The sequence below is a fragment of the Rousettus aegyptiacus genome, unplaced genomic scaffold (genome assembly GCF_014176215.1).
Source record: "Rousettus aegyptiacus isolate mRouAeg1 unplaced genomic scaffold, mRouAeg1.p scaffold_m13_p_9, whole genome shotgun sequence".
In the NCBI taxonomy this organism is placed as follows: Eukaryota; Metazoa; Chordata; class Mammalia; order Chiroptera; family Pteropodidae; genus Rousettus; species Rousettus aegyptiacus.
This window is the reverse complement of record NW_023416312.1, coordinates 64,620,799-64,644,904: the sequence shown is the minus strand read 5'-3', so window position 1 is coordinate 64,644,904 and position 24,106 is coordinate 64,620,799. Positions and strand designations below refer to the sequence as shown.

The 24,106-nt window shown below is 36.4% G+C and overlaps 2 protein-coding genes across 6 annotated transcripts in view; one reads left to right on the top strand and one right to left on the bottom strand.

Moving 5' to 3' along the window:
• COL4A5 (collagen type IV alpha 5 chain) overlaps positions 1-14,101 on the bottom strand; it is a 230,575-nt gene extending 216,474 nt beyond the window's left edge. For 3 of the 5 annotated variants that reach the window (XM_036227178.1, XM_036227180.1, XM_036227181.1), the window contains exon 1: positions 13,698-14,100. In XM_036227178.1, the coding sequence (XP_036083071.1) occupies positions 13,698-13,778 (81 nt within the window). In that variant the 5' untranslated portion in view covers positions 13,779-14,100. Of the gene's footprint in view, positions 1-13,697 lie in introns of all 5 variants that reach the window. The other 2 variants (XM_036227179.1, XM_036227182.1) reach the window with 2 other exon arrangements.
• A 1,336-nt stretch (positions 14,102-15,437) lies between these two features.
• Positions 15,438-24,106, top strand: part of COL4A6 (collagen type IV alpha 6 chain) — a 294,450-nt gene continuing 285,781 nt past the window's right edge. The window contains exons 1-2 of the mRNA XM_036227183.1: positions 15,438-15,727; positions 15,925-15,976. Coding sequence (XP_036083076.1) covers positions 15,717-15,727; positions 15,925-15,976 — 63 coding nt within the window. The 5' untranslated portion in view covers positions 15,438-15,716. The remainder of the gene's footprint in view (positions 15,728-15,924; positions 15,977-24,106) is intronic.

Below are 24,106 nucleotides of genomic sequence, written 5' to 3'. Positions count from 1 at the left end.
CATAAGTCACAACTCCTCAAATTCTGCACTTTAAATATGTGCACTTTATTTTATGTCAATGATACCTCAAAATTACTTAAAATTATAGAGAGGCAGATTTGAGCTCAACAAGAAAAAAATTGGTAGGTTTGAAAGGGACTTCATGGGTATTACTTCCAAGGTAGCATCCACCCCACCCTCTATTTGAGCACTTTTAGTAAGGAGGCATTCCCGTTCTTAAACAGCTTAATAGAAAATTATTGCTATCGAGAGTTCCTGTAACTTAATCCATTGTTCTAGATCTTGTCATTTGATGCTATCCAAATCTACCTTTCCCCTAAATTCAAAATTTATTCGACAACAGCTAGTAAGAACCAACTATATACAAGGAACCAGTCTACACAATGTGGTGAATACAAAGATATGTAAGACAAGGACCATAGTTTCATGGATTTTCCAGTTTAGTATCTAAAAATAAGTATAATTTTAGCTCCTTGTCTTTCTTCATCAGTATCTACTTTCTATGGTGTGTATAGCCAGAATGTTTCTGACTTGGCAATTGGAATAAAGATGGTAGGACAGACATGAGTATAATAATGAACTCATTACGTTAATGTATTTCGTGTATTTTTAGAGAAATCAGTTTCCAAAGTGAAAAAAAATAGAAGAGAGAATGTTTTACATTTTTTTTTGTAAATTTCCTGTGTCTGCCTTGATATACCACAGCTAGATCTTCATATCTGATTCTGCATTTGCTCTGTTAAAATATATTGTTTTGGCTGAAATATATGAAGAAATCTAACCATGCAGTTATATATTTGGAAAAATAGCCTTTTGAGATAATTGTGGCTATTCTTTGATACTATACTAAAGCTCTACAAGTGGTAGACTCTTTAAGGTTAGTTAGAACAGAGAATCTGAAACTTATCGGCTAACTATTTGTACCTCACTACATTAAAACTCATTGATCTATTTTGCTTTTGAATGTCTCTTTTACTTGTGCATGATTTTGTAACATCACTCATTAGTCATTTGGAAAAGATTAGTTCACTGAGATTTGCAGAACTTTCAAATTTTAATACATTTTATTATACAATGTCAAAAATCATACACATTAAGGGCTCCAGTCAAGATAGTGGAGTAGGTAAATGTTGTGCTTGCCTCCTCTCACAACCACATCAAAATTACAACTAACCTACAGAATTGTCATCATTGGGAGTCGCCTGAATTCTCGCTGAACAAAAGTCCTACAACTAGCATACAAAAGAGGCCACCTTAGGTCTGGAAGGAGGGGCAGAGATATGAAACCAGTTTGTCCCACAACTGTGTGTAGCAGTTGAAAATTAGGAGGGATTTTTCAGCTGTGGTGGTCCCCCCTAGGGAGCATGGGGTCCCAGCCCCAAACCAGACTCCCCAGCCTCGGCTTCCAGAGCCAGTAAGAGAAGTCTTCACAACGTCTGGCTGTAAAGACCAGCAGAGATTGTGGCTGAGTGGAATGGAGGGATGAGAGAATCCCAGAAGCTCTTCTTAAAGGGCCCTGCATGAAATTACATGGGGACGGACTCTCTCTCTGAAGCCCCAGCACTGAGGTGGCAACACGAAAGGCACAGGGGCATATAGGGAGGAAGTGAATTGTCTGGCTTCTGTGAGAGGGCTGGAGGGGTAGCTTTCTCCCAAAAAGAAGTGCTGACAGAGGACAATGTTCCCTTGTTGAGTCCTCCTTCGCTCATCTTGCAGACCCAAGTGGCCACCATATCTGAGTGTCCAGTAATGTAGGTAACACCGTTCACCCCACCCAGGTAATTCCCTGAGACCCTGCCCCACCCAACTTGTTGGCTCATTCAAGCCACTTCCAGTGGATTTTCCATACAAATGGCATCTCTTGGCTCATGCTGCAGACTTTCCTAAAATCTCTCAAAGATTCACAAAACCCAAACAAGTAGCATCTGGCCTTGGTGTGTCCCGTACCTCTTACTGAGCAGCCCCAAGCCTGGACGAGTGGCAGCAGGCCTCGGTTTGTGACTTGACCTCTCAAGGCACTTCCAATCCCAGTGTGGGTGGCACCATCTGTGAATTGCTTGGTGGCTCATGCCAAGTGGCCTTGGGCAGGGCACAGGCTGCAGCTGAACTTGGTCTGGGGCAGGACACCTCCCAGGAGGCTCAGGCCTGCATGTCCAGTGGCAAACTTTGGTTTGAACTGGAGCACTACTGGATTAACATCTGAAGTTGACACACCAGAAAGGGCAGGCCCAGAATCCTGCTAATGTGAATCTTTCTCTGTAGGGTCAGCCCCTGCACATCAGCTCCTACACTGGTCACAGACAGTCCACACAACCAATCAGTCCGAGGGTCAATCCCTCCCATTGGCATGCAACAGCAACCAAGGTTCAACTATAATGGGAGGGTACATACAACCATACAAGGGACATACTCGGAGAACCTGGTTCAGGTGACCAGGGAGGACTATGACACTGGGTCCTATAGCACACCTACTACATAAGGCCACTCTACAAAGACCAGGAGACATAACAGCCCTACCTCATATAAATAAACACAGAGAGGCAAAAGTAGGGAGACAAAGAAACATGTCCCAAATAAAAGAACAGAACAAATCTCCAGAAAAGGAACTAATCAAAATGGAAACAAGCAATTTAACGAACGCAAAGGTCAAAACACTTGTTATGAGGATGTTCAGTGAACTTAGGGGAAGAGTAGATGCACTCAGGGAGAACTTTAACAAAGATGAAAAACATAAAAGTAGAGATAGAAAACATAAAAAAGAACCAGTGAGAAATGAAGAATACAATAACTAAAATGAAGAATACCTTAGGAGGAATCAACAATAGATTAGATGAAGCAGAGGATCAAATTGGAGATTTAGAAAACAAAGTAGGAGAAAACATTCAATCAGAACAGCAAAAAATAAACAAACAAACAAACAAACAAACAAACAAACACATAAATAAAATCAGGACAGTTTAAAGGGCCTCTGGGACAGGATAACGTATAACAATATTTGCAACATAGAGATACAAGAAGCAGAGAGAACAAGGAATTGAAAATCTATTTCAAGAAATAATGACTGAAAACATCATTAACCTAGTGAAGAAAATAGACATACAAGCCCAAGATGTACAGAGAGTCCCAAACAAGATGAACCCAAAGAAGCTCACACCAGGACACATCATAATTAAAATGCCAGAGGTTAAAGACAAAGAAGAATCTTAAAAGCAGCAAGAGAAAAGCAGTTATTTTCCTACAAGGGAGCTCCCATAAGACTTTCGGGTGATTTCTTAACAGAAATTTTGCAGGCCAGAAGGGATTAGCAAGAAAAATTCAAAGTGGTGAAAACCAAGGACCTACAACCAAGACTACTCTACCCAGTAAATCTATAATGTAGAATCAAAGGACAGATAAAGAGCTTCCAGACAAAAAAAGCTAAAGGAGTTCATCACCGCCAAGTCATGAAATGTTGGAGGGACTTTTTAAGAAGAAGGAAATATATATATCTCAAAAATATGAGTACTAAAATGGCAATAACCACATACGTATCAATAATTACTCCAAATAAAAATGGATTAAACGCTCCCATTTAATTTCAAAAAATATTGTGGCTGAATATATAATAAAACAAGACCTATACATATGCTGCCTACGAGAGACTCACTTCAGATCGAAAGACACACAGACTGAAAGCAAATGAATGAAAACAGATGTTTCATGAAAATGGAAACAAACAAAAAAGCTTAGGTAGCAATACTTATACAAGACAAAATAGACTTTAAAACAATGGTTATAACAAGAGACAAAGAAGGACCCAGTAATCCCACCTATGGACATTTATCTGAAAAACTCAAAATATTACTTTGAAGAAACATGTGAATCCATATATTCATTGCAGCATTATTTACAATAGCCAACATGGAGGCATCCTAGGTGTCCATTGATGAATGAATGGATAAAGAAGAGATGGTATATACATATATACAATGAAATATTATTCAGCCATAAAAAATAATGAAATCTTGCCATCTGCAGCAAGATTGATGGGCCTAAAGGGTATTTTGCTGGGTGGAGCAAGTCAGGCAGAGAAAGACAAATGCCATGTGTGGAACCTAAAGAACAGGATAAACAAACGAACAAGAGAAACAAGCTCATACATACAGAGAGCATTTTCATTTTCATGGTTGTCAGATTGGGTATTGGAGAGATGGGTGAAGGGAGGAGGGGATTAAGAGGTACAAATTGGTGGTTACAAAATAGTTGTAATAAAAAATCATATACATGAATACAATTACTAATTTCATTAAAAAAGGCTAAGATTTGGAAAGTTGTTAAGTTCACAGTGTCAGAATTAAGTTTTCCATTGTATTTTTCATTGACAAATTTTTTTCATTGCTAGCAGTTTTGCATTAAGTGACAGACTCGCTTTGCTCATTTTCGAGAAAATGACCGCCAGACACTCATTTGAATAACTGTAGTATGTTTCAGTTGTTCTTTCAATTAAATTTTCCATGGAAAAATCAGCTAGTTCAGCCCACAACTCAAACAACTGCACAAGTGCTTTCTCTAGAAACAATGATATTGCTTCAGCATACAGAAGTGGTTCGTATGTATTTCCCATTTTGTCAATTAGAATGTTAAAAATATGTTCACGTAATAGTCAAGATTGAATAAAATTAATGCTACATTGAAGACATTCTTAAGTAAAAATGGCTTTTTATACTCCAAGAGTATGAAGAATACAACTACAGGCGCACCTCGGACATATTGTGATTTTGATTCCAGACCACCACAACGAAAATAGTTGTAATCTTTTTACTGGTGGAGGGTCTTGCCTTCAGTGTGTAAAAAGTGCAACATCTTTGAAGCACAATAAAGCAAAACCCCATAAAACAAGGACTACTAGGTACATTACAGTAGCAGTTTCGCCCACCATCAGCACAAATGTCATCACAGAGAAAAAAGCAAAACAGTCTTAATATTATTGTTAAAATAGTCCTCATGTTCTTCCTAATAGTATAGCAGGAATCGTAAGGGTCTACACACTACACTTTGAAAACCACTGACCTAAAGGATCCTTAAGGTCTCTACAGATCTAAAATGTCTATAATTATGTAAATTGTCTACATCTTTCATTTGTACAACTCTACAAAACATTCTTTCCCTATTAAGTAATGCACCTTACATTTAACAAATATATCAATGTCTTACACGTCTTATATTCGACTGATCCTGGAGACAAATTCATGAGGTTATGAAGCAGGAACTAATTCTTCTTTCCTAAAAAACCTTGTTTTTATTCAGATTTTCTCACCCTCCAATTTTTCCAAGCAGCAATGTACTTTGTTGAGGTGGGGGTAAATCACTGGTCTAACTCTACCTTTAGGGTCCCACTACACTTGCTAATGTACTGGTATAAGAATCTACATATAACACAATTCTAACCAATGAGATATAAGGAGTGTTTTCAGGGTGGATGTGTGAAACTCCTGAGAAAGTTTTTCATTCCTGATAAAAAGGGACACAAATAAACAGTTCCTATTCTTCTTCTACTGGACATTATGACATCTGCGTGTGACACCTGAAACTGCACAAGCTATCTTGAAAGTATGAGGGACACAAATCTGACAGAGTAAGCCAGCAGTCAGAGTATGACAGAGCAGAAAGTGAAAAGATCCTGTGTCATTATTTGGATGAATTAATCAACCTCAGAGATACTCTATTTCCAAACTTCATGGTATGTGAGCTCAAATTTTTCTTTATTGTTAAGACAGTTGAATTAGTGTTTTCTACCGCTTGCAACAGAAAACAACTTATCTTATATGAACAGATACTATTATGTTTATCTTTCACATACAGAAATGTTTTACTACAATAGATTATGAGATTATGGAAAGAGAAGGACCTCTCCTCTTTGAGCAAAGCCCTGTAGAGCTCAAAATACAGAAAATATTAAACAATTTTTCACTAGTGTCTGACTCTTAACATCATTCCCTCCCAAGGTCTAACTTCTCCTTCAGTATTTCATTAATATAGAAATTTCTTACAGTCCTATTTTAGTACTCCCTGTCATAAAACCAATTCCATTAACCTGACTAGCACTTGCTCATAAGTAGTGCTTAAGTCTCTCTACAAGTTAATAAGTAAATTTAATGTTTATATCAGATCCATTAAAAAAAAAACAAGTTAAAATTTGATTAAACAAAAGCCTGTTTCTTTTAAAACATTTGCTGTGAATTGTCTTTGGTTAGCAAAAAGCAAGGCATTAGAAATTGCCATTTCAATAGGGTAGCAGGTATCATCACAAACTACTCTTTTGGTTAAAAGCATGCAGACGCCGCTAAAGGGACAAAAGGGCAGTTGGACTTGGACAGATTATGAAGGTAAATAAATTGAAGCATTGATGCATAAAATGAGAGCCTTGTTTGTTAAAACGAAAGGAGTCTATGTATCAGAGATCACACTAAAGATGCCTCTCCAAAAAAAAAAAAAACCCTCAAGAATTACTGCTATTAAAAACAAGTCTTTGTAATGAAGATTTAGTTAAGTGGCTGGGCGGTTCATTTATAATGTTAATTAGAGGGGAATATATTTTCACAACTTCTGTCCCATGGTTGCTCTTGTCAGAAGGGGTAAGATGATGAAATAATTACATTTTAAAAAGAAAATCATTAGAGGATAGGGCCAAATCAGCCAACCAACTGGAAATCAATAGAGCATTAATTCCATAGTCACTGCACTAGATAGAAAAAAAATATTAAGACTGTCTCATAGGTACTCTTATACACTACTGATAGGAGTATAATTGGCAAAAACATTCTGGAAAGTAATTTGGCAATGACAGATCCTTATTGTTCAGAAGCTTAAAGTTCAGCTATTCAAATACCACCTGGAAAAGCCATAATGTATAACAGTTTGTGATTCTGCAGAGGAATACATTTGAATTGCACAAGCTACAAGGCTGGAATAAAGGCAATAAAGTCATTTAGCTAGTAAGGAAACAGGAGGAGAAGGTAAAGTGGGAGGGGTACAAAATGGATGGAAAACCCTCATTCCATATGAACTTAAAAGTTTGTTCTTATAAAAGGAGATGGGAGCTGTAATAGTATTACCTCAAAGTGCGGAAAATCAATTAGCAATTAATGGGTAGAAGATTCTGGAATATCACTAAGGGAGAGAAAGCAAGGGACAGCACTAGGCAAAGATACAGTGATTTAAATGTAAGCCTCATAGACAGCTTTGTGGTAGGAGGTGGGGAAGGGACTGAGGAGGGAGAGCAGAAGGTCACATTTCAGATGCATTCCAAAACTCTCTTAAGGAAGGGGGAATGTCAGTGGATTTAGAGTATATTATACCCTTTTCCTAGCTAGGAGGAGGCAAGGGAGGAGGTGTTAATGGAGGGCAGGCTCCATCATCTGTCCTGGGGAGAAATGTAGGAAAACACATTGTTCACAAAATTATAATTTAGGCGCTTGAGGATGAATGACCTGGAAAATTATAGTAAAGTTATTAAAGCATGGCCCAGTGGTGAGCCTATCTTTAGAGTAACCAGTCACAGGAAGAGGCGGTAAGAATTATTCACCTTTTCAATGTGACTTTTTCTGTATTTTTCTGTATTATCTATCACGTATGAAATAGAGACTGAGGAAACTCACATGAGCAGGTTCTAGAGCAGTCATTTATTAATTGTGTCACCTTAGACAAGTTAGTTAACTACCCTGCGGGCCTCAAAGTCCTTGTACATAAAAATGAGAATAGTATTATCTATCTAATAGGATATAACATAGTAACCACTAAAAAAAGTTAGCTATTGTAATTTATCTGCTGATATAGCCTTTCTAAATGTCAGGGTCTATTGCCCGTACCAAAGTCTTTAAAAATACTGATGGCCTTTAACCCACAAATTCCCCATGAAAGAGGCAGTACCAATAAAATAATACAAGATATGGAATAAAAATTGTTAATGGCAGTATTTCTTACAATGGCTTGAAAAGTTGAAATTTAAGAAAATATATTTTTCTCTAAAAGTGAACAGGTAAATTAATTGTGGAGTGTATAAAAATAAATTATATGCAATCACTTAAATATTTTTAAACTAATCATAAGAAATGATTCATAAGTGAAAACATGAAGATATAAAATTGTATATGGAATGATCTCGACTTTTCTAATTTTAACCAATTTACTTTTCAAAGAAAAAATTAGATACATAAGAAGGAAAATCATCAAAACAGTAATAGAGATGATTTCTTTGTTTTTAGTAGAACTGTGGACAAATTTTTATTTTCTTCTTTATAATTTTCTATATTTTTCAAGTTTCCAACACTGAACATATATTACTTTTGTTTTCGGACAAAATCAATATGGATGTTGGTTGAATGAATAAACAAATATACAGTTCTTGCCTTCCAAGAGTCTATAATCAATAGCGAGAACAGATAAAATCCCATAAAACGAAACACTTGTAAGACCAAATGCATTTAGATACTAGACAGAAAGAGGCTAAATATTGCAAATGTTCAAAGAAGGGTAAAAAAAACTTCCACAGAAAGACTATTTTCACTAGTATATAAACTATGAACACAGACACCCTGTTTGTCTTACTCAGTTTTATACATGGTTTCTAGCACAAAATGATTTTGTGGACAGCACATATACATGAAGGTGAAAACAGAACAACAAAAATAAAATTCTTAAGTCTTTATGAATTGCCAAATAAATTTCTGCTGAATAAATGTAAACATTATGTTGAAACTGAGCAAAGATTTGAATCCACACCATTCTAATCACGATAGCCAAAATATGTATGCAGTGCTCAAGAGATTATAGGAAAGCTCACCTAGGCTAGAATGGAGGGAGTATATTGTAAAATATAATGAAAGATAAGATTACTTAAAGGGAAAGATGATGATAGGTCTTGAAAATAAGGCAGAGATTTTGAGAGTTAATGCAATAACGAAGGGCGAGTCAATACACAGTTTGTAATGGCAAAAATGAAATCTAAAATTTATTGAGCATTTACTATGTGCCAAGTACTACTTAAAATGCTTTCCATAACTTCTCTCATTTTATGCTCAAAACAATCTGTGATATATGCACCAATGGCTCCATCTTGCCAATGAGGAAATTAAGTCTGAGGTTACTGCTTAGATGAAAGTCACACATCTACCAGTCAGATTTCAGGTCTAACTCCAGAGGCTAGGCTCTTTAAGAGTGTGTATGAGATCTCTACAAAGTCCACAAAACATGTCTGAGGAGAGATACCAGAAAGCAGTGAGATCCCACAACATCATAGATGTATGTTTATTCTGTGGTCTTCAACTAAAATCAGAAGCATCAGTACAAATTCATGGGTTTTTCCCCCTCTTTAATTCCCGTACCCCACTTCCACCCCTGACCTACGGATATTGCTGACTCCCCTTAAGAATGGGATCTCTGAAGGTGGGGATGTCTCCTCTTCTGCACTCATTGCATGCCCCCAGGGCCTGGCACTCCCAGCGCACTCGGGGGCCTAGTGCACCCAAGGCCTGTCGCAACCAGGGTATGGTCCGTGTCTCCACCTGGGGCACAAACCCAGGACCTTCTGCGTATAAAGCAGACGTGTTAACCACTGTACTATGGAGCCACCCAGAAATTCATGTTTTTAATATATACATATACAAAGAGAGATTGTAAGAGATATAGAAGTGGGTATGATTCTGTGTATATATACACAGATTTCTTAACTTTGTCTGCTGAGAAGGCCTAGAAGCAATGACACCCCAACAGTATGCCAAGCACCCAGATCTTGATCTCTAAATACCATTCCAGCGTCAGAGTAGGAAAAATGGAAATAGAGCCTGGAACTTAGGGATGCTCAAAAAATAATGGAGACACATTGCAAGGACACAGGAGCCAACTTGAAGGGGCTCCTACTGGCCAAATCTGTGGTCATTTTGGCAAAAATTAATTGTAAAAATGGCATAATTCATTATAACTCATAAAACAAATATACATAAATCCATACTTCTATAAACAAGAGAATTAATTAATTTATTTATTAATTAATAAAAAGATACAGTTTTTGCTATATTAAAATTCTATTAAAATGCAGAATATGTTGAAAACTGAAAATCACCAATTGGCAAATGCCACAGTAATAATTATATAGGACAGAATTCTCAATGGATGCTAAAATTAGTGGGCAAATGTATGAGACAGAGTATTTACGTTGTCCCATAATACTGTCCCTGCATAGGCACTAGATCTATTTGCTTTGTAAATACAAAAGTAAAAAATAGTGACTTTATAGTGGATAAACCTGGCAGACACAACCTTAACCATATTATCATGGTTAACTCAAGGTAAAGAGTCTCATGTGTTTGTATTTTCAGACATTAAAAGCCAAATAAAAACACAAGAGAAAAATGTTACACACTCTTACACAGTAACAAGACAGATACGTATATAAATAGATACACAAGACTATATATAGATATTTGAGTGAATAGAACTGGATGTGATGGGTAGGTAAATTGATTAAAAAAAAAAGAAAAATGAATTGGGCATCTTAAGCAAAGTGTGCCGCCATATAGATCAAAATAGACATATATCACAATAGACATATGCCTGAAAAGTTCAGTATATTTAAAATTATTATGGGAACTGACTAGTTAAAATAATGACAAGGGAAATCTTTCCTCAAAATAATCATCTACAACAAATTATAGTTGTTTTATAAATCTAGCTTTTTATACATGTGATTGTATAAGATCACATGCAACAAGCAACTGCTTTTAGATTGCTTTTAAATGATCTTTTTATACATACATATATAGAGATCAAACTCTGACCTTTTTTCATTCTAAGCCCAAAGCTGTTTCCATTATACCGTGCTACTTCTCCTAACATCAGCAGGAAGAGATCCCATTTTATCATTTCCATTTCACCTCCTGTGTCTTCCCCTCCTCCAGCCCAAAAAAGAAGAGATCCAAATCCTTTGAACAGCAAACAAATCTCTACAGAGCACATACAAAGGCGGCAGTATAGGACAGTCATTAAGGGTAAAGAAATTGGAGTCAAACTGCCTGGATTCAAATTTCCAGCTTCACAGCTTACTACATTTGTGATTTTCAGGAAATTACTTAACCTCCATGATCTGAAGTTTCTTGATCTGTGCAATGGGGATAATGTTAAAATTAAATATGATCATGTATATCACCACATTAGCACAATGTCTGGCACATAGTAGACAATCAAAAATATAAATTATGATAACAATATTGACAAATATTTCCTATGGAGCAGTACTTCAAATGCCATAGAGAAAAAACTGTTCCATGACCACAAACCACTCTACTACCCTTAATGAGCTGTCACCTCTGGTTACAAGGGAAATAGTACATTTAAATTAGAGAAACCTATCCACTCTACTGCACACACACACACACACACACACACACACACACACACACACAAACTTGCTAACATTTGTATAGTAGTAGTAGTAATAGTATAATTTTATATACCATATCCATAAAGAGTGCATATCCTACTGACAGTGAGTCAGTACAGGTATAAATAACTTTACATAAATATAAATTATTTCCGTTACGAGAAATGACTTTTCGAGAGTAATATTTTTTTTTCTCTTACTACTAACCTTTTGGCATAAGAGTTACTTTATTCCACCTAACATACTCGACTTAAAAAATTCTGCCACATATTTGTGACATCCCAATTTCTCTGATTTACCCTGGAGAAGGTCACCAATATCCCTGGCATAAGTATGAAGTGTAGATACCATTCATATCTTTGAGATGACTGAAATATTCATCTAACTAGGATATTGATGTGTGAAGCAGGAAAAAAAAACAAATCCTTGGTTTTATTAGAGGCACAAATCCTGAGAAAGAAATGAGATACAAAATGTTCTTTAAAATTATAGAGGAGAAAAAAGAAAAAATATTCATGGTGTCTTCTGTAATTTCTTCATGAACTTAATCTTTAAAGGTTCCAAGAGAATAAGCTTGCTCTCAAGTTTTGTCAATCATAAAAAGAAATCACATTTTAATATAAATTGATTTACTATAAATTGATGTATAGTATTCCTATACATACCTATATGATTGGTATCTGTTACACATTTATTAACAGTAATATCAAAAAATCAGAAAATTTTAATCAAATATCCACAAAACCTTTGTCCCTGGGCCAAATGTCATAAGAGGTAAGCACCTAGATATTTTTTAAAGTAACTATTTTCAAAAACACAATTGTAGTTTTATCCAAGGGTCTGTAGCACTACTGAGTGACTAAACCTTACCTTATTAAGGTGCTCTAAATCAAAAAAAGCAATTTGAAATCATCTACCTACTTCGATGGAGGAAAATTATGGCAAATGCCTATTTGATATGCATGATTTTTCAGCTGATTTGCTATCATAATTACATTGTGCTTACAGTAATATGATAGTTTTCATGCCTTGAGTACACACTTTCTGGAGGATAGAAGGAGGGCAATGTAATCTGTGGTATGTTGAGTGTATAGAGAAGCTAGACTGTTAACTTAAAAGTGGACCCAGATAAGCTATAACATAGCAGCTGCATATAAAGAATTGATAGTCACTCAATCATGTGAAGACCTATGTCGATTTCATATTAAAGTGTTTTTAAAACTACCCATTATGATTACTCAAATATAACTTTGAAATAATTTGTCACATACTTAATTTTTTAGAGGTTAAGTGAAATTAAGGATGATTGGCTTTAGGCTGGAGAACATTTTCTCTAACAAATCATTCATTCCTTTACATCTGCTTCTCATCCCCAGAAAGATAATGGGTGGGATTACCCAGATATCCTTCTAGAAGATGCATTGAGGTTTCAATTCTACATTCCTAGAACTTAGGGGAACTTTTTGCTCTGTCATTTCACATATGTACCCACCTTCCTCACTCTCCTTTAAACCAGAACACTCATTATCCTTTGAAAGAGAAAACTTTTCCTTTGAAATAGGTCATGGGAAATTTCTCAATTTGTTCAAGTTAAAGCAAAAGTAAACAACAAACAAAACTCCAAAACTTAAAAAAAAAAGACACAGAAGACCCAAAGCCTGAGGCTATCCATCTTTATCTCATTCTTCTTGATATGTTACCTGAGCATTTGCAACAAGGATGACAAAAGGGGAACATATAGTCTCTATAGAGGTTTTACTGACCAGAGGTAAGGGTAAGTTCAAACTGCTTAAGGAAAGGGCAAAAAGGAGGAACTTCATGGGCGCCCTTAACACTTTGATGGATGCTCGATTTTAAAAAGCCAAAATAGTAAACTATAGACAAAGTTTAAAGAGTGCATGTGTTGGGTATAATAAGTGAAAAGGTTAGCCGGCAGGCAGGGAAACACTCAAAGGCGGAGGGTGGGGAGGAAGTTTTAAATTCCCACCAGAGCCTAGTAATCTATTAATCTGCGTCCCCCATCCCAGGGTCTGCTCCTGCACCCAGAACAGCTAGCTACTGGAAAGCAAGCAACCCTATTTTTAAACATTTAAACCTTTCCCTTGGACTGCAGAAGGCTTGAGTTACGAGCGTTGCAAATAATGTTTCTTCCTAAACAAGTGAAGTCATATTTGAATTCTCAAGCCAAAGCAAAGTAGAAAGGAAGGAAAAGGGACAGAAAGCGATTTCAGCGTGAGAGGGAGGTGATGGGGTGGGGCGGGGGGTAGAAAAAAAGACTTACCGCAGCCTCTGCAGGCTGCCACCGAACTCTCAGGGCCAGTAAGAACAAGCCGGCAGCCAGGCTAACTCCACGCAGTTTCATTCTTCTCCGGCTCCCGCAGCTCCTTCAACACCCACACGAAATCCCTGGCTGGCTTTGCCCAATTGACATAATCTTGAGGGTTTATTGGGCGAGAACTAGAGCCAAAGAGGGACAGCAAGAGTGCCCCAATTGTGCCAGTCGGCTTGGGCGAGGAGAAAGAAGCTTTTTAAAAGTGGAGAAAAATGCAGCAGTAGCAGCAGCAGCAGCAGCAGCTATTTTTCCCTCCCCCCTTCCCACCCCAAAGGCTTTCTTGCAGAAGCACTTTTCCCTTCTGTCCAAACTTGCAAAATTTTTCCTCACGCAAGTCCCACAGATCTACTTTCCACCCTCTCTTCACCCGCACCGCCTCCTCCCCACCAGTACTGGAGAATTTGAGGATCACTCCGCCACAGTTTTAGCTTGCACAAGCAACCTGTGAGAGAGAGACGCTCAGTTGTTTGGAAGAGTGAAACGTCCAGACCAGTTGACTGAGCACCGTGAGTCCAACCGGGAAACTTTTCCATTCGTTCACTTGCACCTTCCATTGATATTACTCTTCCTTGTCCAGTGCCACTCTCATTGGTGTACACACCAAAGCCAATTACGAATAGATCTGAGCTGGGACTATTTTTTTTAGCGGATGGATCTCAAGGGAACGGGTCTCTATTGTTAATGATTAGAAAAAATTTTGGTCACTGCTCCTTGGACTGTTGCTAGTGTTCTTTGCCTTGCACCTGCTCACAGGACAGAGTTTCTATATACAACAGAATATGTGAAAATATTGTAAATATATAAATATATTTATATAATTAAATATATATTTATAACCAAAGGATTAAAAAAATGAACGGACCTATATATGTGTTAAGATTATATGGGCGCATTCAGTAGATATCGGCAATTATTATATGGTTGAATGTTATTGCAATCATATTTTTATTTAGTTACATTGAATGTCATAATTAATATTTACCTCCTATATTGAACTTGTTTCAGTTGTGTTTCAGAGGGATTTAGGACAGAGAATTAAATAACTTATGTGCAGTTTTCCTTAAAAGTAACACAAAAACCTAACTGGAAATATTTATATGGAGTTAATGGCAGTTGAATAAATATCTCCCAAATAAAATAGACTTGAACATTACTTTGGTAATTCTGATCTATAGATTTTTTTTTTAAGTACCAGCAGACCCAGAAAATACTTCATATGGACTCTTTGGAGGATCTTTCAGGGATTTACTGAAGAATTCGCCAGAATATTTCTGTTATCTCAGACCCTAGAATTTACTAGAGTCTTTCAAGGCTTTGGACCTATTTCACCGGGCCCTACTTATCTTTAAGTTCTACTCAGTTTAGAGCAGATTACAATCTCATAAACCACCATCACTACCACCACCACCACCACCAGAGCTTAATATACATACAATCAATTAGAATAAGTGCTGTTTGCATTTGGGCAAGCATGCAAAGTCATTTTGGGGCCTATTTGTCTATCTAGCAGTTGTTCTATATATAACAAGTTAACAATGATTTGTGGAAGTGAATGATGCATACTTGTTTTGATCTATGTATAGGTCCCTATAGGCCTGTGCATGAGGCTGTGGGGGTACGTGGAATTGTGGTGTCTAACAGTGAGAAAGACAGCCCGCTGCCCAAGGTAGGAGGGATGATTGACAGCAGACAGCCCCGCCCCCTTCCCCTCCATTCCTTCCTCTTCTGGTGCATGGAATTGTCTTTTGAGTGAGGCAAGTTGTAGCGGGCTCCGCTGAGCGTGTTTCCCTTTGGGGCACTTCTTATCTAGGAGCTAAGTTTAGTTTCTTCCGAAGTGAGCCGCTTCGCCCCCTACCCTGTCCTCCTGAGTAAGGAAGCTGCGTTCAAGCATCAGCGGAGCCCGGATGAGCCCGGGCCTCGGAGCCGCTTAGCAGTCTCTCGGGACTCAGCTCCGGAGGAGCCACAAGCATGCACCCTAGGTGAGTTGTTGCTGCCCCGACCTCCCCATCTCTTTCCTACTTTGGGCTATTTTGCCGGACCAAAACTTTACATATTTGTATTTCTGTCATTGCAGGGAAAGTGGGGGCAGGCAGCAAAAAGGAGTCGGGGTCCATGGACAGACACAGGACCCCGGAGCCTAGTGAGCCAAAGTTACTCACTCTCCCTCCCGTTTCAGGTTGTGGCTGCTCGTTGTTACATTGTGCCTGACCGAGAAACTTGCAGGAGCGGTGAGTCTCTTCTCCCGATCCCTTTCCCTCCTCCTCCATTGACTCCCACCCATCCCACCTCTTGTGTTTGTGTTAGGGGGTTACAGAGGGTTGCCCTGAAAAAAGGAGGTCACATCACTCTCATTTCTAGTGGGAGTTATTGGGGTTCTCAGGAATAGCACTGTCAGGCTAATGCCTTTGGGACTTGAACTTATTTATGTCCCCAAACTTTGTAAAGGGGACATAAATATGAGCCTTTCACAGATGACTTAAGATGATTGACATCTGATGCCTTTCTCTACATCGATCTACAAGGCAGAAGCAATGCAATTTTCCTGGGTCTAAAAGAACATGAATTGACACACAAGTTTGAGAGTGGGAGAATAGCACAAGGAGTGGGACTTGAAAGTACCAGGTGACAACGTCTGGATTCTTGAGCTATCTGAACTAAACTGATACCACTAGATGTTGTTCAGCTTCTGCCTGATGATATCTTTTACTGATTTTCTGTCATCAGAAAATTAAAAGTTAAAGTGGTTAGAACAGAAAAAAATTAAAGTTAACCTTTCAGAGGCCGTTTAGATATCATTCATAAAATCACTAAGGATTGCAGGCAAAGGAATTTCTATAGACATTTGGCCAAGGAACGTTTAATGGATTCCAGAAGTAGAGAGACCTCTAACGGAATTACTGGGATAATTTACCAAAAGTGGAGTGATCCAAATAATCAGAGATGCTGCAGTTTTCCAGTCTCACTAGCTACTAATGCTAGCAGAAATAAAGTTGACTGTTGAGTTCAATTATGAAGTTCTTCAACTATTGAGTACTATTTCACTGCTCCATTTAAAGGAAAAAAACCTCACAACTCTTAATAATAGCCAAAGTCATGCATTATATAGATGACAAATGAATATATATTCTAAATACTTACCTTGTGGGTTTTGACAATTCTAATTTGCTCTATTTTTAATACTTTCAATATTTAAAATCCTATTTATAGAGCCATACTTAATTCAACCCAATAAAATTACCTAATATCTTTATGGAAAAAAAATAGGTTACTTTTTCCTGGCTTATGTCTTCAAGAAAATATCAGAATGAAGTAAAATGATTTCTCTTATGAAAAGAGGATGATACTAGAAAACCTGAATTTTAACATCTTGTGACCTCTCAATTCAGAACATCAGCTCTTATGTAAATACATTCTAGACTTTGTAAGCAGAAGTATTGATTTGGGGTTCTGAACATTTCTCCATCTAATTCCTCTAATATACAAGTTTAGTTATGTTGTTACCTTGAGGTTCAATACTACATTTATTGAAAATGCCAGGTTTTGATTAGTTAGCAGTTTATCAGGGAATTTTGTCACTTGTAAAAATGTCATGCTTGGGCAGAACACCGTTCAGCAATATCTTTGTTTTCAGACTCTGACTTATCATATTTGGTATGCTTTTGGGAAAAGCATTAACAGATCATTCTATATAGCTAGAGATCCCAAACACTGCATTCTATCATTTGATATCCTTAAAAGTCACTAGAAGATGATGCCTTCAATGCTTAGAAGTATTGAAGTGTTTTTTTTTTTCCAAAATTGAGCACTGCTTTGATGAGTTTCTTTATTCATTGTTATATAATATCACCTGCTATGTCAATTTGATTGACTCTGGTAAAACTAAAATAAACCTTGAGATTCGTACTTTTTTTTGTCTTATTTAAGCCCGGAGCTTCTCCCTTTACTTGTTGTTTACTATGTATAATGTCTTTGGTGTTGTAAAGCTATTTTTTAAATTTTGGAAAAATGGCAAAGAGAAAGAGGAAAGTCACAGGTAACTCTTCAAAAGGAGACTTTTCTGAGGGGAATTTTTTTTTCCTTTGTACTCTTTGTACTGGATTCTCATCTATATGGGCTGGTTCTTATTTTCTCATCTCAATTCCAGTTTATCCTTTGGGTTTGTAATGGTTTTTCACCTTTCAGATGATTTTAGACATTTGAATTCTCTGTACCTCATTTGACTAATATTATTGAAAAAGAACTGTTTTAAATAGATTGACAGAAAATATGTTATGCTTCACTATGAGAAAGTCTCTTCATTTTGATAATTAAGTTACCTATAATGGAATGTTGGTGAGCATTTAATATAGAGTAATTTAGGTGCTTTTGAGTTTTTCCTTTGTCAGAATTCATAAAGCAATGCTATTTAGTAAAGGAATGGAAAGCTAAATTTTAAAACCCAGGATTACAAATAAGTTTCCATTAAATTTTTTTTAAAAGAGTGATGATCTTCATTTAGGTGAAATATTTGCACAATTTATCTGAATGAGATAAAGCCTAGCATTTCAGAATATCTATAATTGTTTCTGGTTAGTAAGTGCCAAAGGGACAGCACACAAAAATTTATCTAAATATAGTCTAACTGTCTAGGAATTTACTTTTTCCACCAGTGGTGATCATTGTGTTCCTTAAAAGATAGGAGACTTAATGATAAATTATTATCTGTATGTACCAGCATCATGTTAGAGAAAAGACTAGAAAGATCCATATCTCACTATAGGCCAGTATACCTAGGAGTTAAAATGTGTTCCAAAGTAGTCAAGGTCCTTATGATTTCTTCCCAACTCGCCCCAAACCTGCTTTCATGAAAGGCTCTAATACAACCAAGTGTATTTAAAAGTCAAAGCCTAATGAGAGAGTTTATATATGCGGAAAAGGGGTAAAGGGAAGAAAACATGTATCTATTGTTCCTTTTGTAAAGAGCATAGGTAAAATGCTTTTAGCCACCACATTCAAATCAAGTGCAAATTGAAATACAAGTGTCTCTCCCTAAAGTTATAAGTTGCCTAGGTCTGTTCTTTCCACTGTGATTTTCAGTCATAATCACAGTCATCAAAGTATGAATTAAATCTTAAGGTTTCCCAGAGATAGAGAAAATCCCTTCCTACTCTAAGGATCAAGAGGAATATTTGCCTACAATTTTTTTCTTTTTTAAAACAACTTTATTGAGATGTAATTTACATATCGTGAATTTACCTATTTTATGTATAAAATTCAGTGATTTTTAGTAAGTTTACCAAACTGTGCAAATATAATGATATCCAGTTTCGGAACATTGTCAGCACCCCAATAAGATACTTCATATCCATTTACTGTTAATCCTCATTCCCACCCACAACCCCAGGCAAATATGAATCTACTTTTCTATCTCTACAAGTTTGTCTTTTCTGGACATTTCATATAAATAGAATTGTATAATATGTAACTTTTCCTGTTTGGCATCTTTCACTTAGCATAATGTTTTTGCAATTTATTCATATTTCATCATGTATCACTATTTAACTCTTTTTCAGTATTGGCATTCCATTATGGATATATCTCATTTTATTTATGCATTCACCAAGTAATGGCCATTTGAGTGCTTATACTTTTTGACTATTATGAATAATGCTGCTGCAAACATTGAAGTATAAATCTTCGTATTGATATATATTTTATTTCTCTTGTATAGATATTTAGGAATAGAATTACTGGGTCTTTTGAAAAATTTATGTTTAACTTTTTAAGAAATTTCAAAACTGTTTTCCAAAATGCCTGTATTACTTCACATTTCCGCCAGCAAAATGTCTGAGAATTCCTGTTTTTTACATCCTTGTCAACACTTGCTATTGTCTGTTTTTGATCATAGCCATCTTGATGGATGTGAAATGGTTGGCATCTCATTGTGGTTTTAATTTGCATTTCCCTAATGACTAATGGTGTTAAGAATCTGTTCGAGTGCTTATTAGCCACTTTTACATTTTCTTTGGAAAAATGTCCATTCAGATCTTTTGCCCATTTTAAAATTGGTTCGTCTTATTGTTGCATTGTAAGAGTTTCTTGTGTATTCTGAATGCAAATGTTTGGCCATATATGCGCTTTGCAAATATTTTCCCCAAGTCCGTGACTGATCTTTTCATTTTTTTTAAATATAAATTCTTAAAGTAGTCTTCTGCTTTGCATGCTAGCAAATATCCTGTATTAGCTAGGAAAGAATACTGACAATAGACATAGAATATATATCAGGATGAATGAGGATACAGATACAGATGTGTAAGTACCTCATCAAGTGAATTATCAAATGATTACAGAAATTGATAATACATAGGTGATAATGCAGTTGCATTATTGACAGGTCAATTACAAACATTTTAAGGCTGTAGAAGAAGGGAAAATAGATCAAATTATTTATTGTGTTAGTAAGGAAGCAAATATATTACTATATCACAAATCTGTTTTCTTATATATTTTGATGATTATATTTCAATATAATTGGTTTCTATTGCAATCACATGTATTTTATTGAATACATTTAAAAATATTATTCTGAAAAGGAGTTCATAGGCTTCACTAGACTGCTAAACTAATCCATGGCATTTAAAAAAACTAATTCATGCAACGGGTTTTTACAACAAACAAGTGGTCACTTTCTAAGGTTTAGACAAGCCTACAAATTCCAACAGTCTTTTAGGTTCTGGGCATTGATTAAGTCTTTAATGACTATGTCCCCATATTCTATAAGCACATAGTCAAGATTGCAGGAGCAAAGTATGCTGTTCCCCTAACTACTTTGTTAATATAAGAATGAAACAAAGAAATTGACATATCAATTATCAGTACACATTGGCTTTTGCTTGCCTGTATTATATGGTTGATATCATAATTTTACCACCCATGCTTGGATTTATACATTTGTCCTATGCTGTATAGATGACAAGATGTACACATATAGAAAGAACAAGAAAAAATTAAGAAAGCAGCACACTGTATTAAATTATCAACATACTGTATCAAATGCCTTTTTAAGCATGACTAAATGTCCCAGTGAAGCAGATCACAGGGTTCCAAGTTATTTTAAAGCCTAACTAAATGTAAATTGAAAACCTGATAAGCATGCCCAAGGGTAAACAATATCAAACAATATCAAAGTCTCCTTCATTATAAAAACACATTTTAAAAAATGGCTTCATTTTCCTGTGACTCTAACAACCTCAACTGCGTTATCACCCAATTTCTGGTCATTGTTTACTCTTCTTCAACAACTATTTACCTACCCCTTAATTATCTTACAATCAAGGCTGATTCTACTCCACCAAAGCTACCGTCTTTTAGGTTACTAATGGCTGCCTAAGGACCAAGCCCAATGGCTTTCTTGCAGTCCCCATTCTGACTTCTCTTCTGTAGAGTCTGGCATTTTCCAACCATTCTGAAACCACATTTCCTTTGATTTCCAAGACACTGTGCCTTATTGTTTCTCCTTATACTTCGCTGATATTTTTTATTTTATTTATTCAATATCTATTGATTGAGCAGCTACCATATTCTAAATAATATGCCAAGCTCTGATGACACAGTGGTGAAGAAACCAGGTATACTCTTTGCTATGTGGAGCTTACACTCCTCATCACCTAAAATGGTGGATTTTCTCAGCATTTTATCCTTTGCGTGCTTTTTGCCTTGGCAGTTTTAACTATGCTTCCTCTACATTGATGACCATCAAATTTATATTTCGAGCCTAGCCATCTCTTTTGAGCTCCAGACCTATATTTCCAATTACCTACTAAGCCTTTCTACCTGTATATCAATAAGTTGATATATACAAAGCTCTTAAAATAGTGCTTAGGGATAAGTATAAGCACTCAACCAATGACAGCTACTTTTATTTTGTATTATTCCAAACACAGTTTATCCAGAATGAATCTACTTTCTAGTCCTTCCCATGGCACTGCAACCTGCTGCTATGTTTTCTTATCTTTATTGAATATCGTCACCATCCGCCCAATTTCAAGCAAAAAATTATAGAATCAGCCACCAGCTCTCATTATCTCCATCCTTCTCACTAAGTTCTGTTAGTTTTACAAAAAATCTATAGAATCTAGCTTTTCCATTCATATTATGTTGGTTCCAAACCTCATCATCATCATCATACATTAGTAGCTTCCTAAATAGTTTTTCTATCCCCTGACTCCATTCTAATCTCTACACTGCCATAAGAATTACTTCACTAACAAATTCAATTATATTATCTCTTTACTTAAAACTTTTTTTGGTTTCTTATTTCTTTCAGTATTAAAATTCACACCCTTTGACTTGGCACATTTAAGGATCTTCATTATCTGGTCCCAGCTTTTCCAGTTTCTTGTCTGTGTGTTGTTTCCTGCCAGTCATCTTCTTCAAACTGATAGTATACATTACACTTCAGTGTGAACTTCTATACTTCCCCAAACCACTTTATGTTCTTTTACACCTCTTAACTTTTGCATACATTGTGCCCTGTATCTGGAATGTCCTTCTCCATATTTTACATCATCTTCTCTACCTAGTGAACTACTACTCAATCTTTACCCAGATAAAAAGTCATTTCCTCTGTGAAACAGATGTCTTCAGAAAGAATTCGTTCTTCCTTCCCCTGTGCTTCTAAGGTTCTTTGGGCCCCTTTGGTAACACCTACCACATAGTGGTGAAATTCCTATGCTTATATGTCTATATTACTCTCTTCAACCTTCTACTAACAATGTCCAGGATGTTGCCAAGCATACAGTAGGTGATCGATAGATGACTTTCAAATGAGTAAAGAGATCCACTTCTAATGGCACAACTGTCTTTTCCTGATCTACCTTAGGAATTATCAATGTTAACTCTAATAATTGTTTTGATGGAAAAATAGGAACTTTGTTAAAAAAATTTTCCAATTTTGACAACTAATATATGACAAGATGAGAAAGAGGGAGCTGTCAGAGAAAACTCTCTCATTTGTAGATAGCATGTCTGTAAGAATGGCCGTATTTCTCAATTGACCTCATCTCTTTTTCTCTTTTCCACCACTGTAATACTGACATGACTTCTGGTACCTTAATTTACAAAGTACTTTTTCAATATTATTTTATTAGTTGCACGAGACTACACTTTGAAATATATAGAGAAAATATTCTCAGCTCAGAGAGATTATCTTATTTATCCAAAGTCACTAATCTAAAAAATAGTAGGATTTCGGTTAAAATACATGATATTGTGCTGTCTTTCTAATTCAGGCTTTTTATCGCCTTTTTTTCTGGAGCCCTACAACAGACCCGACTGTTCTTTTGGTTTCAATCTTCCCCTGCCTCCCACCCTTTCCTGATATTCATCCTCTCTGCAAGAAAAGGGCTTATCCTAAAACACAAATATGATAATGTCACTCCAACATTAGCAAAAGTTCCCTATACTTGTCATCTTATGGCCCTGCCTACCTATCTGACCCCATCTCCTGTTATTGTCCTTGTACTGATATTTAGATCACAGTTATACTTTTGATGTTGGCTTAACATGACATGAAGATTCACTCTTGCTTTTCCTTCTATTTGAAACACCCTTCTTTTCCCATCCTTTGCCTTCCTCCTGTCTCTACTGATGGACATATTATTCTTCCCTGAAGGGCTAGTTTAATGAACATTTTTCTGAAGTCTCCCCTTATGTTTATTGTTTTATCTCTCCCTCTGTTTTTCCTTCTTTCCTTCCTTCAGTGAATATTTATTTAGTGCCTACTATGTACCAAAACACTGTGATCATCCCTATTGTTTGAAGGACCATGGTAAGTACTAAGCTAGGGTGGCTGGAGCAGAGGGAAGGTGATGTGGAGGGAGGTAGGCAGAGCACTGTGTGTGATGAGGCTTGAGGACTAGGAAAGGGCCAGACATGCCCTGCACTTTTATTTGCTCCCACACTTCTCAGAGCATTTGCCTAATGCCTGTGTTAAGGCGTATTTCTCTGGGTGGGGATATGGTAGGCATTATGGTTATTACTGGACACTTAACTCTGTATCTAGCACTGATGAACCCTTTAAGCATGAAGAGCTCCTGTGGCACATATCTCTCCCATTAGGTTTATAAAATTTCGGTAAGCCATGAGGTATATGTCTTTTCTCAAGCTCTTTTGGGGTTCCATATTTAACTGTAGTGGTCTGTTTTCTGATTTATTTCCATTTATTGACTATGGTGTGGTTAAAAAATAAAAAGCTCAAAATTTGGAGCCAAATGTTCCTAGGTTCAGATACAGACTCCACCACTAACTATAGCGTTAGGAGAAATCACAAAATATATTATTAGCTATACAATTATTATTATTGTTGCTATTCTAGAAAT